Below are 18,718 nucleotides of genomic sequence, written 5' to 3' on the forward strand. Positions count from 1 at the left end.
TACATGCAAGAAACTATCTGAAGTATGTACTGTCTGCCTAGCACTCAACGAATACACCTCTACCCCGATTATAACACAACCCAATATAACATGAATTCAGATATAACGCAGTAAAGCAGCGCTCCCGGAGGGCGGGGCTGCGTGCTCCAGTGGATGAAAGCAAGTTCGATATAACGCGGTTTCACCTATAATGCAGTAAGATTTTTTGGCTCCAGAGGACGGCGCTATATCAGGGTAGAGGTGTACTACAAATATAGCAGCAAAATCAGATCGATTCACAGCCTTCTCATTTCCATATTGTGCAAAAAGAGATTCTTCAAGTTAGTGAGATTGAACATTGCTCTGTGCCATTCTGCAGTTTTGTGTTGAACCACACCTGTTGTTCTTCTAAATATGTTACTATTAAGGAGTAATTTCTTTTCCTGTCTCAAAAGTAATAAAATTTACTGTTAGTCCTTCCTTGCAGGAATTAGTCATTTGAAAGTGGGTTATGTTTCCACTCATCAAAAGGCAACTAAAATGCAAATAGGCCTTTGAATTTTATGCAATACAGGTGTTTTCCCTGCCATATCTTATGGCATTGTGGTTAACTACAGTTTACAGGAATGCTGATCAGATAAAAATGTTTTAAGATTTGCTGAATAAGGAAATTGTATGTACAGTTAATTTTAGTACCTGGGCAACAGACAACTGAGCTTTGTTTGAGAAAATTAAACTAATTGTCTACCACTTCCTGAGGATGAGGACAGGCAGAATTACTCTTCGTTTACTCTCGATACAATATCTCATCTTGATTAGATAGTCTAGATAAAATATTCATCATGTTGCTCTCAAGATCCAGGCTATGTGTAAGGATGGGGCACTCTTACTCTCAGTAATTGTGCAAATGTAACTTAAGGCTGACCTGCAACATCCCTGCCGTTCTAATACTGGGACATCCAAAATGTAAGGGCACTGGGTGGTAGTTTGGTGCAGCAGAGTAGGTTGAAACTATAATTTCACTTCACTTATGACAAAAATCCATAGAGGAAAAGGGCAATTTTGAGGGAGCCTGACTCGTGATTTTTGAATATTTAGGGCTGACAATGCTAAGACCGTGTAAGCAAACCTGGCAACTACTATATGCTCAGTGATGCTTATGAGCAGCCACGTGCACATCAGAATCTATTTTAGGAGCCTGATCCAAAGTTCATTGAAGTCAATGGGGAGTCTTTCCATTCACTTCAATAGTCATTGGATCAGGCCCGTACTGAGAGCGAGAATGTTGCCCAGGAAACTTGGTTTGTCTAGTTCTCCTTTTCAAAATATACATTGGGTATTTTAACTCCTTTCTGGCTGGCTCCTGTTATTCCTTAGACTAGCATGTTCTAAAGATGGAAGGAGAACTTGGTGTAAGAAATGGGCAGAGGGAACCTCAGTTAAAAAATAAACAGTGTAAAGTGTAGTTTGTGTTTGTTTCCAAACTTGCCCCATAGTTGGAGCATATACTAAGACCACTTGAAGGATTCCTCCCGCCCTCTATAAAAACTGTATCAGGGTGGTCACCCGTTCCTCCTCTGAGGGGTTTAAAGACAGCCCTTGGAGAGGGCTGGAGTTGACAGAGAAAACCCTAGGCTTATTGGGGAAATGGCCGGAACTGGGCCACACCCCAATCTGGCCCCAGCTGGCCTGTATAAAGAGGCTTGGAGCCAGGAGCTCAGTGTCCCTCTCTCTGTTTGTAGAGGGAGATGGGCCTGGGTGCAGGGGGCTAGAGACAGGGTACCTGAGTGGAGCAGGGCTGGGGAAAGGCAGAGAAGCCAGGGAGCTCTAGCCTGGAAAGCCCCAGGCTGCAGCCTAGCAGAAGGCAAATAGGTACTGGGGGTTGCAGAGGGCAGCCCAAGGGTAGGCAAAGGCAGCAGGTCCAAACCCAACCTTGCCGGTGATGAGTAGGCTGATACTGCAGTCTGCCCCAGGGCATGGGAGCTAGACAATAATTGTCAGTGGTCTTAAACTGAGGCTGGGTGGGGGTTCCCGGGGGAGGGGAGACCCAAAGAGAAAGGGATTACTGTCAGGGGGCAGCACCCCAGATAAAGGGGCACCAGGTCCTGGGAGGGACACGGGGGCCAAGAGGCAGCGGGATACCAGGCTGCAGAGGGCACTCCAACGGCTGGAGAACTAATTCCCAGAAGAGACCAGCAGGAGGCACACAGGGGTGAGTCCCACATTGCTACACAAACCCTTTTCTAAATTCTGGGGAAAGATAATTATGAAATGGCTATAGAACTATAGAGGCAACTGATGCTTTCTTCCTTATTTATAATTTAACAGGAAAGTGTGTTAGACACCTCCCGAAACAGATAAAACATGATCCCTGTCACAAGGAATTTACACATTAATTTTGTACTTGCAGCACAGGATTATATAGAATGTTGTTGAGTCTTGCTAAATGTTTGTTGGCATAGCTGATGGGTGGTAAGTGTATGTGCGTGAAAGGCTGGACTTCCAGTGTTTCTGTCATTAAAAAATGCCCAAAATAGGAGGGAAACTTTATGTATTTAATCCCTTCAAGTTCAGTTTCAGTCCCAGATCGCCTAGATGTGTATTGTAAATTATATAGCAGATTTAAAAAACAACTCTGTAGTGTACTTTCAGTGGAAACTATTGTAATTTTTTCAGTCAGTCAAATTCAGGCAAACATCCTCATTTTAAAAAAAAATGCTTGTCAGACCTATGACACGTGCAAAAAAATGAAAGGAAAGTGTAAGGTGGCTTTTTTTTTTTTTGTTCCGATGTAACTCTCTGCATGTGTGGTTAAATTTGCATCCGCTCCTTGCAGCAAAAATGTTCCACTTATTAGATTCTAACTATAACTGAAGAATTTGCAAGGTTTGCCTCTAGAATACAATCGTTTTTTTAAATAAAACATTCTGAAATACTCCAATTCTAATATAGAACACTTGGGTTACTGAGAGGAGTTCCAAACTCATTGAAATGTAAATTTAGTTTTACTGTGCAGCTGGAGTGATAACTATGGTTAAGGTTGCCACAGCATTTCCATTCTAAGCTGTTACTTTTAAGTCTCGTTTATAAGTTTCCAAAACTATCATCTGTTGGGCTAAAATCTCATAGGTTTAGTCTTTGACCAAGGTCTTTGGAGAGTTCTTGTTTTCGTTTTTGAAGTCTGAGTCAAAAATGATTCAGACATATGGTACATATGGGGAGGTGGAGTGGAACAGTCACTGGTTTTGTGGTGTTTTTTTTTTTTTTTTTTTTAATCGAACTTTAAGTATGGCTCTAGCTGTTCGAAATTGATAGAATATAGAAACTTGCAAGGAACAGATCTCCATTGAGAGTGCTTTTGACTCTCTTCATAAACTCATAGAATTTAAGGTCAGAAGGGACCATCATGATCATCTAGCCTGACCTCCTGCACATCGCAGGCCACAGAGTCTTACCTACCCACTCTTGTAATAGGCCCATAGCCTCTGGCTCAGTTACTGAAGTCCTCAAATCTTGATGTAAGGATTGCACAAAGTACCAGCAGAGTACCAATAACAATAACTTAACTCAGTAGATACTCTGAAAAATCTATAAGAGCAAATCAAGTTCAGAGAAGTCTGTTTGGATCGGGGACATTCAATGAACACTTAAGCAGTGTAGTGTTTTTGTGATTTAGTAGGTGACAGTCTTTTGTCTTTTCTGAACCATTTACCAGCATAGTAGCAGGGGGTATTGTGCTGCTAAAGATTATCTTTTAGATAAGCCATAAAACCAAAATATTGAGTCTGACAACTTGTTGCCATTAAAAATACCATGGCACTTTTTTTCCCAAACAAAGAAGTGTTAATCCCATTGTTTTGGCCCTCTCAATAAGAGTATTGTCTTGTACTAAATTGTTTTGTAGTATTAGTGTTTGCTAAAAGTTCTTTTTGTCCCAAAGATAGCTATACTTCAGTGGCATATGAAATGATTTCTTTGTATAGTTTGGGATGTTTTGGAGTAAAACATTCCACCTATGCATCTGAAGAAGTGAGCTGCAGCCCACGAAAGCTTATGCTGAAATAAATTTGTTAGTCTCTAAGGTGCCCCAAGTACTCACATTCCATCATTGTAAGAGATTATTACTTATTTAGTACCCTGAAGTATTAAACAGGTTCCAGCTAACAGGTCAGTCTATTTTACATAAATGAATTCATGAAAAATTATGTTGTATTTTAAGAACTGTAAATAAAATCTATATTATCCAAATACAGAATATTATACTACTATTAAGTTTACGGGGCTAATTATTACAATTTTTTTTTTTTAGCACAGGAAGTTTTAGATAATCTGAAAGACCGTTGGTACCAAGCTGACAATCCACCTGCTGACCTGTTACTGAATGAGGAAGAGTTCTTGTCTTTTCTTCATCCGGAGCATAGTAGGGGGATGCTGAAGTTTATGGTCAAAGAAATCATCCGTGATCTAGGTATGCCAGTTACTTGGGGCCTGTGTACCCTACAAAACTTACTGTTTGGGGACATGTTACATAATGATAGCATCCTGGAACAAACTGAAACATGGTTTGATCTTGTATGTGTGGCTGGGACCAAACCGCTATCATCAGGGTACGGCTCTGAAGGCAAATACACTACTGGTGTAAGTGGAGGCAACTCAATGGAGTTGCTCCTGCTTATATCAGAGGTGAACTCTGCCTGTAACACAATACTAACGCTAAGGGTGTTCTAGGTTTTGGTCCACTGCACTACAGTATGTTTGGATACTGCTGTGTTACTACAAGGTCACTCAATCTGGTAGATTGTAGCATAGATGAACTTGATGTGTGTTCTCATCATTTTGTGATTCAGTGGCATGAAGGAGTGTCACAGGGTGATGCTGGCCCTATAAGAGGGAAGATGCTTGTGCACCCATGATTGGTCAGCGGACTCCAGTTGGTCTTAAAAGAGGGCACTGGGCCCTAAAGTGGTAGACAGCAGCAGGAGAGACCAGGAGGCTGGAGGAATTCCCCAAAGGAAGCTGTGGTGGCTCCTGGGGGGAGGCTGAAAGCAAGAGAGCAGCAGAGGGAGTTGTCTGCTGACTTTTAAACCTAAGAATCAAAGCTGAGGGCCAGAGAGGGTTGAAGCAGAGGAGCAGCAGACAGTCTTATCCACTGATGACTCCATGCTAGAGAGCTGGAGTCAGGGGAACAGTGGAAGGGCCTACCTCTTGGCCTGTCTTAGACAAAACAGTTAACAGAACAGGGGACATGACAGATGCTCCCATGAGGAGGATTAACTCCCATTAGAGAAGCTGGGGTGGGAGAATGCTCTGCTAGGAAGCGCGGGGTCGCACTCCAGGTGAAGGGCTGGGGTGGCAGTCCTGGTTCAAGGACAGGAGAGGACTGACAAAAAGCCTGGGTGTGGTGGAAGGCACTAAACATAGTATGTGCTGTGCCTGAACTAGAGGATCTGAGACTGAGGACTGTCTGCACTGGGTGTGAGAAATGGACTGTGTCTGGGACTTTCCTTATGGATTATTTGAACTATGTTTTAGTAATAAACCAGCCCCAAAAGGGTATTAGTGAGTCAAGAAAGTTGATGTGGAGTTACTGGAGAGTCTGAAGGAGGAAAACTGAGGTGCTCTGGGCTCGGTTGCCCTATGACGAGGACACTGTGGAAACTAATTGCTTTGTCCTTTCCAGGTACCACTAGTAGATTGTCCAGAATCATACCTTTTACTCATGTTAAAGTAGGAAATAGTCAATATTTCTAAGAATTTAATACCTCATCAAGTGCTCATTGCCACAAAATCATCGCTGCTTTTTTTAACTTGTTAATAGTTCAGCAAAATAACTTCTCTGCTTGTTGGAATGTAAAAACCGTTTATAAGTGCAAGAGTTTGTGTTGGTTCTGGAATAGATCTTGAAAGCATGATGGATGTTCCTGTTTATCTAGAATAGGCATGCCCAGATTCGATGGTTGTCAATGCTGCTTACAGTCATATCAAAACAAATGAGCTCTAAACGTTATACCTGAGGCTCTGTGTGTGTCACGGAGGTCATGGATTCGTGACTTTCTGTGACCTCCGTGACTTCGGCAGCAGCCCGTGCTGCTGGTCCCAGGGAGCTGCCTGAGCAGCTCGGGAAGCCCCTAGGCCAGTCGCACTGGCTGCTGCTGGGGCAGTCGCGCCCCCCCCCCCCCCCCCCGCAGCAGGAGTTTGGTGGGGGGGGGGGGCTCAGGACTGGGGATTGGGGTGCAGGGCAGTGCTTACCTTGGGGGACTCCCCGGAAGGGTGACAGGAACTGCCTTCCCTCAGCTCCTAGCTCCACATGCTGCCTCCGTCCACAGGCACCCAGCCAATGGGAGCTGCAGAACCGGGGCTTGGGGTGGAGCAGAGGCAGCACGTGGAGCTAGGAGTTGGAGGTTGCGGCTTCTCAGGAGCTGGGTAGAGAACCTGCCCCAGCCACGCCCACCCTCCCGAGCACCCACGGCGCCCCCCATGGCCACCGCGCGCGCACACCCCCACACACAGGTTTTAGTCAGGGGTATATATAGTACAAGTCATGGACAGGTCACAGGCCATGAATTTTTGTTTACAGCCTGTGACCTGTCCATGACTTTTACTAAAAATATCCGTGACTAAAACGTAGCCTTAATTATACCATTCACTGGCAAACATCAAATCCTAAAATAAAATTGTGATACCTCTCATTGGACTACTAATAGACCCTGGTTCAAATATTTAACTTTCCTCTGTCATCATTTTAATTAGAATGATTGATGTATTTTTATAATAGTGCTAGAACAATTCATTATTTTAAAAACAAATTCATAATAATCAGTAGTAAGTCTTACAAAATATTACTGCAGATCCTTCTGTAGGTTTCTTCTAATGCACATAGCAGACTTCAACGATTACAATATCAAGAAAAGATCATTTCATACATTGATAAGGAAACACCTGCCACATATATTAAGCATCCCTACAGCATTCAATTAATGTTGTTAAAATGTCACAAGGCCAGGGTTCTGGAGACGGCCAGGGTTCTCATTTTTCCAGATTGCATGTTCAAGAAGAAATTCAACTTGTATGCCTTTCAATAAGGGACTTACTGGAATAATTTTCAAATAAGTACAAGTAAAGCCTTAAGATATGTATGGGAATTTAAAGTATAAACCTTTACAGACTACGGAAAAGTGTACATCGTGAAGACTATTTTAAAAACAGGTTAAAACACTGTAGCCAATATAATCTGTACGGAAGAGCTTTTCTGGCTAATTACACGGATATATATGGTTTGTGTTCATGCTAATGAGGGTTAAAAACATGCTGTCATCATTCATAAACCAGAAACTGATTTGAAAGGACACGCATGGTTTATGAAAGTGGAGGTGGAGTGGAGGGAACCAATTGTGTTCTACGTATAGCCAGACTAACTGACCAACTGATGCACAAAGCCCTCTACTGTGCATGCAATAGTGAGCTGTTAATCTGACAGTACATTGCATGTCTCTCTTTTTTTTTAACTTTGGTTTGAAAAATGAAATAACTTGCAAATCAAGATTTCTCAGTTGGATCATTCTTAAAGCATGTTAGTTTTTTGGCCTAATATCCTTTGAGTATCCTTTCAAAAATAACTGGTTCCTGTTGATCATTTTATCTGCAGGTGAGGTGTAGTGTAAGCAGTATATGGTTCATTTTTCTCTGCTGCTCTGCTTCAGATCAGAGATGGCATGGAGCACCCCAAGGCATAAGCAGTTTGAGCAGTATGAACTACAGAACTTATGGCACCTAGGGAGTTGGGTTTGTGCTTATAACCAGAAGCTGAACACTGAAAGACAGGGTTTATCTCACTTAGCCGGCCATTTTCTTAACTGATTGTTTTCTACTTTAGCTGGAAACAACTTAGGAACAAATGGAATCAGTTTTATAATTTCCTCACTTACACTTGTGCGGAAACCACAGGGCCTGTACCACCTAGAGCTTTGAACTCTAGGAATTGTTCATGTCTTGCTTCTCAATGGACACTTGTAAGTAAATAGACTTCTCACTCCAGTTGTGTTTTGGCTTGCATTACAGATCAAGATGGAGATAAGAAACTCACCCTTTCAGAGTTCATTTCCTTGCCTGTTGGTACAGTAGAGAACCAGCAAGCTCAGGATATTGATGACGATTGGGTGAAAGATAGAAAGAAGGAATTTGAGGAAGTGATTGATGCCAACCACGATGGCATTGTCACCATGGAAGAGCTGGAGGTGGGTGACTCTGAAATCATTATTTTATTTATGTATATCATTGTTGAAAATATGACGGCACTTTCCAAACCCAGTGGAAGCCCAAACCTGGCCTCAGATGAAGGGTGATGGAAAAGATGCTGTTCTTAGGCTTACATTTTGGACCATAATATAGTCAGGTACAAATATAGAAGGATGCTAGAGTAACTTTAGGCTACATACCAGTTGCTTGGGTGTGTTTTTTTTCTTTTTTCTTTTGCATATTGCCTTGCATAGGGATTTTTACATGTGTAGTGCACAAAACCATAGGAGTAGAAGCACAACGTATTGGGAGAATGAATCACACTTCCGATCTGAAAGTGAGTAACTGGCAACCTATGTATTCAGTTTCATTAAAAAAAAAAAGTGAGAACCATGATTTGTGAACATACTCTTTTTTCAAAAAATCATTTATCTGTAAGAGTTGCCAAGTAGGTGTGCCATCGACTGCACAACATGCACTTGTTTTTTGTTAAGAGACTTTGATTCTGAAAATATTGGATTGTTAAAAACATGAAAACTAGAGATGAATCAGATTAGGCAGACTATGATCTGTCTTGTTATGTGAAGGAGTCCTAGAGTTAATGAGTCTTTTCTCATTGGTTCTCCTCTCTAAGGGAGGACACTTGTGGGTGGGTGAGGGGAGGAGGGAGAGGAGTAAGATTAGTGAGAAATAAGAGAACAAAATTCCAGAAAGTAGATGCTTTTTTAGATGGCTTATTAAAGGAATAATCAGTAACATGTGCAAAAGGTTCTGAGTTCCAAAATCTAAATTTGGAGTTGTAGGGAGGAAAGTGGATAGACTGAGAAATTGTGTTGAGTTAGTGTGTTGTGAGGTAAGTAAGTAAGAGTTATATAAAGATAATGGAATGAAATCTCCTATGGAGTGGAACATGGTTTCTCTTTAACAGTCCAGAGCACCACTACCTAAGCGTTGGGTTCATCATAGTGCCTGAGTTAGAATGTGTCCTGGATGGTGGGATTAATACCTCTAGTGCTTCTTCAAGTAATGTCTGAGTGCTCCCCATCAGGATGCATGTGCCCCCATGTACTGTTGATCATTGATTTGTCAGCCTGTCTGCACCTGCACCCTAGACACCCTCATGCTCTGGCACAAGAGTATAAAAGGAGAGGGCAGACCTGCCACCACTCCAGTTCCTTCTCAGCCTTTACTGCTCAAGATCCTAAACAAATTGAAACAGGAAAAATGAGTAGCCATCCTCATAGCACCGTTGTGGTTGAGACAGGTGTGGTTTCCAGAGCTGGTTCACATTTCTCTGTAACCATCTCTCTCTTCCCATGACAGCGAATCTCCTCACCCAGCAGTCAGGAGCCATCACTCACCCCTGCCTCTCGTTACTTCACCTCAAGGCATGGCTACTAATTTACTCTATGGTATAGAACAGGTCTGTTCCCCAGAGCTACAAACAGTGCTGCTTAAAAGTAGAAAACCCACAACAAGGAAAATTTGCCTCCAGAAATTAAAATGCTTCCAGACTTGGTGCAGTCACCAATCTGTGCCTCCTCTCAAGTCTTGTCTGAGACATATTCTCTATTATCTGCTGAATTTAAAAACTACAGGCTTATTACTGAGCTCTGTTAAGGTTCATTTAGCTGCCATCACACCTTGTCATTTTCGTCAAAGTGTTTTCAATCTTCTCCCACCCGACCACTACAAGGTTTATCAAAGACCTGTTCAACCTCTTCCCTCCTGTCAAGAAGTCAGCTCGACCATGGGATTTCAGCTTGAAGGTTTCCTCAGCACACTGAGGAAACCTTCATTGAACCTTTGGGGAACTGTTCCCTCCTTCATTTGTCCCTCATTCCTCATAGTCATCAACTTGGCCACGAGGGAAGGGGAGCTTGGAGCCTACCTAAAGTCGTCCCCCCCCCCCCCAATTCCACCTTAATCAGGAGTTTCACTTACAAGTGTTTTATTCCAGGCCTCACTCTGAGAGAAAAAACAAATCTCCATGTACTGAACATAAAAAGGGCCTTTTATCTAGATCAGAGTAGGGCCTTTAAGGGTTTGCCCAGGCTTTACATCTCGTTTGCAGAACCAATGAAAGGACATCTGACTTCCACCCAAAGACTGTCCAGATGGGTTGCAGGGTACATCTTAACCTATTATGAAGCCTTGGTGGTTTGTCCCCCTTTGAGGGTGATTGAGCCCTGGTGGAATAAGCAATCTACTTCTGTAACCCTACTGAAAAACACACCTATTTCAGACATCTGCAGAGCAGCCACCTGGTCTTTAGTGCGTACATTTTCCCAGAACTATGCTCTCCTTCCTGCTTCCAGAGCTGACGCAGCTTTCGATGACGCTGTTCTACAATCCATACTGAATCCGTCTCTTCAGCACCCTCTTTCATACTGCTTGGGAATCTCCTGACATGGAGCATCCATAGGGATACTGCTTGAAGGAGGAGACGTTGCTTACCTTGTACAGTAACTGGAGTTCTTCAAGATGTGTCCCCCAGTGGGTGCTCCATTACCCATCCTCTTTTCCCCTCTGCCTTGGAGTCTTTCGCTGGACTTTTGTGATTGAGAAGAAACTGGGCAGAGCATTAAGAAGTAGGGCACAAAATCCACATTAGTTGATAGTTCTAAACTTAGCTTTCTCTAGCCAATTATCAAGTGTAAACTCCTCAGGCACTATAAGAGTGTTAATATGGAGTTACAGATAGTCCCCTTGGGTACTTCAGTCTGCCTCACCACCCTGGAAAGCTTGCCTTTGTGATAGATGGTCCCTTACACCAAAATCACAACAATATTCAGATTACTCCCAGTCCGAAAGGACCAGTCACTTACCCCAGGTCAACTGCCCCTTAGGTTTCACACCAAAGACCAATCAGATGATCAACTATCTGAAGATTTATTATATAGGAAAAGGAAATAAGTTATTTACAAGGTTAACAGGTACACATATATACACACAGATGAATTCCAGTCTGATGTTTCAAAAAGTAATACAAACTTCTATGAAAAACAAGCTGTATATGCCCTTTAAGGCTAACCCAGGCTAAGCACTTGGGTATCTTTTGCTTATGCTTGGTAATTCTTGCCCTCAGAGTCTGAGCAGCAAAAAGATACAGTTCCTCCTTGTTAGGGTTTTTTATTCCTTCCCACCCTTCTGTTTCGAGTTGCAAACTTAGCGGAGGGAAGGAAATCACTTACTTGCATGTCTTTTCTTCATTGGGGAACCCCGGGGGTGGGGTGGGAAGAGCAATCAACAAAGTCTTTTGTCCTCTGAGGTTGCACAATAGTTTGTCTGGTGTTGATGGGCCTTCTCTTTTGGGCAGGAGCTAACACCTTCTTTTGGAAGCTAGCATTTCACACTAATTCATGTTTCTTTCCTGTCTGATTTACACAGGTACAGAGGTTTACAATACAAACACTTAAATATTACCTTATAACAGAGGTGGGCAAACTACGGCCTGCCAGCCATTTTAATCCAACCCTCGAGTTCCCGCTGGGCAGCGAGGTCTGGGGCTTGTCCCACTCCGGTGCTCCAGCTGGGGAGCAGGGTTGGTGGCTGCTCCACACAGTTCCTGGAAGCGGCGACATGGCCCCACTCCAGCTCCTACGTGTAGGGGAAGCCAGGGGGCTCCACTCTGCATGCTGCCCCCGCCCCAAGTGCCGCCCCCACAGCTCCCATTGGCTGAGAACTGCAGCCAATGGGAGCTGCAGGGGTGGCGCTTGCAGACGGGGCAGCATGCAGAGCCGCCTTGTCGCGCCGCTGCATAGGAGCCGGAGAAGGGACGTGCCGCTGCTTCCGGGAGTCACTTGAGGTAAGCGCAACCTGGAGCCTGCACCCCTGAGCCTCTCCCCATGCCCCAGCCCTGATCCCCCCTCCAGTCCTCCGAACCCCTCGATCCCAGCCCGGAGCACCCTCCTGCACCCCAAATTCCTTATCCCCAGCTCCACCCAGAGCGTGCACCCGCAGCCAGAGCCTGCACCCCTGTCCCAGCCCTGATCCTCCACCCACCCTTCAAACCCGTTGGTCCTAGCCTGGAGCACCCTCCTACACCCCAAACTCCTCATCCCCACCCCAGAGCCCCCTCACACACACCCCGCACCCCAGCCGGGATCCCCCCCCCCGCACCCTGAACTCCTAATTTCTGGCCCCACCTCAGATCCCTTACCCCCTCCCACACTCCAACCGCAATTTTGTGAGCATTCATGGCCCGCTGTACAATTTCTATTCCCAGATGTGGCCCTCGGGCCAAAAATTTTGCCCACCCCTGCCTCATAACATGGGATGCAGATGTTATATGTGAGATTAATGCATGCAGCAACTTACAAGCATTCAATAAAGTCTAAACACTAAAGACATTTTTATAACTTGGATACCTATTTTAACAGTACTAATACACAGGTGAGCCAGACTGATTCCAGCTATGTATTTGTCAGTATCCAAGTGAGCATGGGGACCTTGGTGTAAGTTGGAATCTGATTTGCTAGTGACACAGTATTGCATGTCAGTTTTTTGACGGCGGGTTTGGAGGAGGCTCTCTAGATCAAAAGTTTCCTTCAGAAATCCTGGTTATCTGATAGTTACAAATATATTTCAAATTTTAAATATTGTGATTTGTTCGCTTCCCCTATCCCAGTGCATGTAAAGCAATTCCTCCGCCTAAAAGTGCCCAACAATGCCCACACCCATAAATCGCGCAAGAAAACAGACCTCTTACAACTTTAATTTATATTTTTTTCATTTACTCAATGCCTGGTGTCGCAGAAACTTCTGTAATTTGTTTCCGTTTTAATGTTCAATAGAGCCAAAAGTTTAATAGTGTAGATTTTTGTGTGAAACTAAGTCATCACAGAAAATGGGGCATTCTTAGCTATCTTATCAAAACAGGTGATCACATTTGGTTTATGTGTTTTTGTTTCTGGGTTAGTCATTGTGAGAGAGTTTAATTTGGATCTTTCTAGTTTCCATTTTACAAAAATGTGCCAGGCAGACAGTAAGTCATAGAAACCATTGGCACCTTGAAATTACTCTGGTAGAACTTGTTGCTGTTTTATCTGACTTGAAGAGCTTTACATATATCATGAATGGAATCCTTTTTTCTCTCCAGAGTGGAATATTTTGAGTTCAGAATGGGGGAGAGTCCTTACAAATGTCTTGTATTTTTACTTTCCACAAGGGTGGTGTCTGACTGATAAATTCTATTCAATAATAGCTTAAACTGAAAAAATCGGGTTTTGTCTTTTGAAAGAAAAACCTTCCTTTATCATGAAAATCTACTTTGTTTAAGAAAGTTTAAATGAAGAGGCCACTGATGCCCTTTGTCTGAGGTTTGGTTATTTTGTCAGAGCACAGATTCCTTTAAACCGGTATCACCAGAATACATATTGTCTGTCTGTCTCTCTCATGCACAAGCTCATTGAATTTGTTAGAATTGGATAAGTGACGTGACTTTAAAATGGATCCAGGGCTTCCATCAGAGTCTTCCTGATCACATTTGCTCAGGTTACAAGATCAAAGATATTGTTTGTTACCAGCACTGCAGGCTCAACCTGCTTTCTGAAAATCAAGCTGTGCTCTTAATGTCTCCTACAGTTCATGAACAACGCGGTAGCAGGCATCTGCATCTCTTGGCAATTTTGTGAATAAAGCATGATGCAGAGTGGATTTCAGATAACTTCTCTCATCAGTCATATGAGCTTTACTTGTGAAAGAGGTCTTGTAATAAATGCCTATGCAGAAAAGTGTTCATCCAAAAGATTGAGGGTTAGACTATCAAAGGGACCCTAGCTCGGCCTCTCTATTTGCAGGTGTAATTTTCCTCAGAAAAAGAAATTGGGAGGAAACAAAAATAAAAACAATCTCCAATGTTGTCTAGTGGGGCCTAAGCAACCACTACTTTTATTTTGTATGGGATCTTTTCTTGCCTGATTCTAGGTCTAATCTGGTGTCTGGAAACTTGCAGACCTCTCTTGCCTTCTGTCACTGACTAAGACTGCTGGAGGCCAATTTCCCCATCAAACAAATTGTTGAAATACCAGTTGCAATCAGCCACCAGCTAACATCAGAGAAGTTTTGGACTTTTGGTAGAACCAAGGAGGGGATGATGTTTGGAAGGACCTTTTGAGAGGAAAGTTATTGACCTGGCAGACTGACATATTTTAGTGCTTTCTATTGTTTATGTTCATTTTTGGGTCAAGTAATGGAGGCCTCAGTATTTTCTCAAATAGTCAAGGGATGAGGATTCCAAATTTTGGCTTGGAGGCATGTGCTATACTGCACCCAATGGCAGAAATTGATGACCTTTCTTATCTATTGTAGGAATACATGGATCCTATGAATGAGTACAATGCCCTAAATGAAGCCAAGCAGATGATAGCTGTGGCAGATGAGAATCAGAACCATCACTTGGAGCTGGAGGAGATCCTGAAATACAGCGAATACTTCACTGGCAGCAAGCTTATGGACTATGCACGTAATGTTCACGAGGAGTTCTGATCATGCTCATCTCTGCAGAGCTCTGAAGCACCTTCTTGCTTTCCAAAAACAAAAAGAAAGTTACCTTGCTGCTATATGTGTTGTGTGTGTATGATGTGTTGTCCTAGACTTAAAAAAACAAAACAAAAAACCCGTCCATATAGAAGAACTGCAGTTCTCCTTTAACCTTCAGTATAAAGAAGGAAAGGGCTGTAAGTAACAAGGCAGGATCTGGACTAACCAGTTCATACTACCTTGTGCAGTTATTGTAGCTGAAAGTTCAGCTTAGGCCTTGTGAAGGCATCTTTAAATATCTAACTTCTGTTGCCTACAAAGCAGCTGATCTATGAAAATCATCATTAACATTGGAGGATCTTAGGTTTTTGTTGTTTTTTTTTTAAAGGCGATCATTTCGGATATTTCTTTTCTGACAGCATTCTAGGAGAATCCAACAAGGGATTAATTGGCGTATAAGGTGCGTTGGTTTTGCTCAGCACAGGATCCTTTATATTTAGGGGTGTGGATATGTACTTTTCAGCTCGTGAACGTCAGCTGTAAATTGCATCAGAGGTGCACACGGTCTCAATGCAGGTGGGCTGATTAGGTTATGTTTTCAGCTGCCAAAATCAAGTGTGTATTCACCTCACTCACTCCTAATTGTACTAGAGTGGCCACTCCCAGGGTGAAGAAAAGAAAAATGTGAACACTCTTACAATAGTCACTATAAGTGAAAGGCTCCATCAGACAAACTATGACTGCTGAGGAGTTTGTTTATATTCGCCATTGCTTGTGTCTGGACCGGCCTGGGTTTCATCTCATTCCATCATACGGATGAGAAGCCTGCTGCATCTGAGTCTGTTAAAGTTTTTGAACAGAGTAAGTGTTTTCTTTTAGCACTCTGCTGACAGGAACAATATGGCTGGAAAGAACAGACAGCCACGAGAAAGGAAATGGCAACCACATTGCTTTAAAGGCTATCCAACCCGATCTGTACTTTTTTTGGTTCATCTTCCTCCTCTTCCTGCATTTTTCACAATACCTTTTAGTCTGGGTATTGGGTGTCCAGTGTTGGAGACTATTATTAAATAACTGCTTTTCCAACACTGCTTTCGCAATCTGAAAAGTTACTTTCCATTTTAAACAGGAGTGTTCGAAATTTTACAAGTGAAATCCTTTTTTTGATTTAAAGCAGAATGGAAACTGATCTACAGTGTGACAGAAATCCCGCCCTTGTGCTGTTCTGCAGCAGTGGGAATGAGAAGCTCATTTTAATCACTTTCATTTCAAAAGAGCTCACATTTCTAAATACAGAGAGAGGAATGTCTTAACCTGTGAATGTTCAGGGAGCTGCAGGGAGCAAAAATGGATTCAGCTTTTAGAATCATGAACTGTGTTGCAACTAATTAGAATTCACTCTGTCTCAATCTGGTTAAATTTGTTAAAACTAGTTAAATTTGTAGAGCTGTTTGGTTAGGTCTCACAAGCTAATCCCTACAAGTAGGATTGGTTTCAACCTCCATTGGTTTAATTTATGTCCCACTCTTCTCTAGCTGTACTGTGGGCTAACAGAGGCAGTTCAGAACTTCTTAAGGTTCCTTGAGCTTTTTGGTTTAATCTGTTTTGGTGGTAATCTCTATGGAGAACCTTGCAACACAAGGGTCATATCCACTAATGTTTAAAATAAAAAATGCTTCACTTTCTAGCCTTACCCTTGCTGTAAAAAAACCATCTTTTGGGGGCTTGCTTGAAATTCCAATTAAGGTGTGTTATATCTAATCAAGTTCATTCTCTTAATATAATGTACATACCGGGATTGCTGTTTGTTTTGATTTAAAATGTCCCCTTTTTTTGTTAAATGGCTTGTATCAAAGTCTTTTTATATACATTTATCTTTTTTGCATTAAATATATTTCTCTGTGCTTTGGCAATGCTCCAGCATTGAGATTCTTCATTAAGACAAACTATTTAAGACCTCAGATTAAAGAAATTTAATCATGAAGTGAACATAAGTCAAATGGGGGGAAAGAGTGGGGAAATTGTGATAGTCTACTCATGTTCTACTTGTAACCAAAAGTAGCTGGATGTTCCTTCTATAATGAGTCTACAGAGACTGATTTGGACCCCAACTACTCTGACTTGCAACCAACTTCTGGGTTTGTTTAAACATGGTTGGATTGTACTGTAGACAGGGCCTGAAACAATACCTCTGATGTGATTTTTATCACACACATGATGTTACCCTGGCATCACTGTTATCTCTTTCATTGTGGATTAATCTGTTCATTTTCCATCATGAGGATTAGAAACCGAGACTTGATCTACACAATCTACTCTGTCTGTCTCCTCCCCCTCTTCAGGCACTAGTACCCTTTTTTGGGGGGACCGGGGGGGCTTGCATTTTGGGGAAGGGGCAACTGGGCTGTGTGGAGACACTCAGATGATTCCTCTCTCTACATTTTAGAAAGAAGGAAACTAAGTTCAGATACCGTTCTGTTTAATCATCCTATGGTTCTTTAGTGTTCTACTTCCAATCTTGCCTTTCCCAATTTCTGCATCTGTCAGATTCTTAGCCACAGGGCAGTTTTCATCTGCCAGTAATCTACTATTGATCCAGTTCTTCCATTTAGCACTACTTACAGTAGTTGATTGTTTAACTTTGTCCATGTTCACTTACCACTGTTCATAACATAAAAGCTGTCTGCCTACTGCTATAAAGTGCTTGGTAGCCAAGCTAGCACCGGCACATGGCAGTTGGGAGGGTTTGTATTTTAGAGAAAGGTGGGGGGAATTAAATTAAATCTATTTGGTCTTTAGTAGACTAATGTTGAGTTATTCATTGTGTGATATAACTTGGGATATGTGCATATAGTTACAACTTCCAGAACTGCAATGGAAAGGGTGTACATTAGCAGTATTTACCAACTGAATGATACTTTACCAGCATTCAATTGTAATGAAATAGAATCTGAATATATAGTCATCAATGTTTACATTGTTTTTGCTTTAAATGCGTTTAGAACATTTCCAACCTTATGTTGTTTGTAAATTTCATCCACATCAAAGTCTTTTGTTCGGATTCCCTTCCAAATGAATAAACAGATCCTGCTACTTGCGATGAAAGGGAGAGGAAGACCATTTAAGTTGATCAAAAGTTGCAAAGGGAAGAAATAAGTCAGTATGATATAAAATGATATTTACCTGATTTTTTTTTTATAGTGATGCTACGTAGCAAGACTTATGCCACTTAATTTCCTATGTGCAGACCAGTGTGGGTTGTGTTCTTTTTCACTGCAGATAGAGCAAAAGATAATTTGGAGTGAAAAAAACATCAGCTCTGGTTTCTTTTGAAAGGAACGGCTTTACTAAAGCTGTAACTTTCCAATGATTTTGAGAGGACTGTGGAATGGAAAAAAAAATTGGGGTATGTCTTTAAAAATTCAGAGACACTGGGGGAGAGGGGAACAGCATAAATAAAATACAGCAATAGAATTGCTCTGCAATCCTCTCAACTGTATCAGATTATAAAGGATGTCATTCATTTCCGGTCCAAATTTACTTCCCTCCAGTACAGACCTGGTGGTGGTTTCTTGCAAGTGAACTGTAAATTGACATCAGAAATGCTGAGTCTTAGAAGTCTGGTTCTAAAAAACTTGACAAATTTTAAATAAAAATCAAATAAAATCCCTTTTTGACTATTGTCTTTTAATTTGGGTCTTGGCTTGAACACTCTTAAAGGCCATTTTCACTAGGGTAGCTAAGCAGATTCGGGGAATCCCAAAACCTGTGTGTCTAACTCCTGTGACTAAAACTTGATGAATGTAGGTGAAACCTCGCTGCTTCTGTCATGGTCTCGTTCTCCCCTTCTGTGCTGTACTAACTTCTTCATGAAGGAGAACAAGATGATGCCCTGTCCCCTTCTCACTACTGCTGGTGTCCCCCTCCCACATCCCAGGCACTCCTGTTTCAGGTCCTCCTTCTCAGGCACGAGGGGAACAGAACTGATGTGATTTTGCTGTACAGAAGGACACCAAACAAT

At 42.3% G+C, this 18,718-nt stretch overlaps 1 protein-coding gene across 3 annotated transcripts in view; it reads left to right on the forward strand.

Annotated features, from left to right (window-relative positions):
- The window catches only part of SDF4 (stromal cell derived factor 4), a 42,074-nt gene extending 23,707 nt beyond the window's left edge, over positions 1-18,367 (forward strand). For 2 of the 3 annotated variants that reach the window (XM_034753208.1, XM_034753209.1), the window contains 3 exons: positions 4,289-4,447; positions 8,038-8,213; positions 14,527-14,703. In XM_034753208.1, coding sequence (XP_034609099.1) covers positions 4,289-4,447; positions 8,038-8,213; positions 14,527-14,703 — 512 coding nt within the window. Of the gene's footprint in view, positions 1-4,288; positions 4,448-8,037; positions 8,214-14,526 lie in introns of all 3 variants that reach the window. The other variant, XM_034753210.1, reaches the window with a different exon arrangement.
- Positions 18,368-18,718: the final 351 nt, after the last annotated feature.

Source organism: Trachemys scripta, chromosome 19 (assembly GCF_013100865.1).
Source record: "Trachemys scripta elegans isolate TJP31775 chromosome 19, CAS_Tse_1.0, whole genome shotgun sequence".
In the NCBI taxonomy this organism is placed as follows: domain Eukaryota; kingdom Metazoa; phylum Chordata; order Testudines; family Emydidae; genus Trachemys; species Trachemys scripta.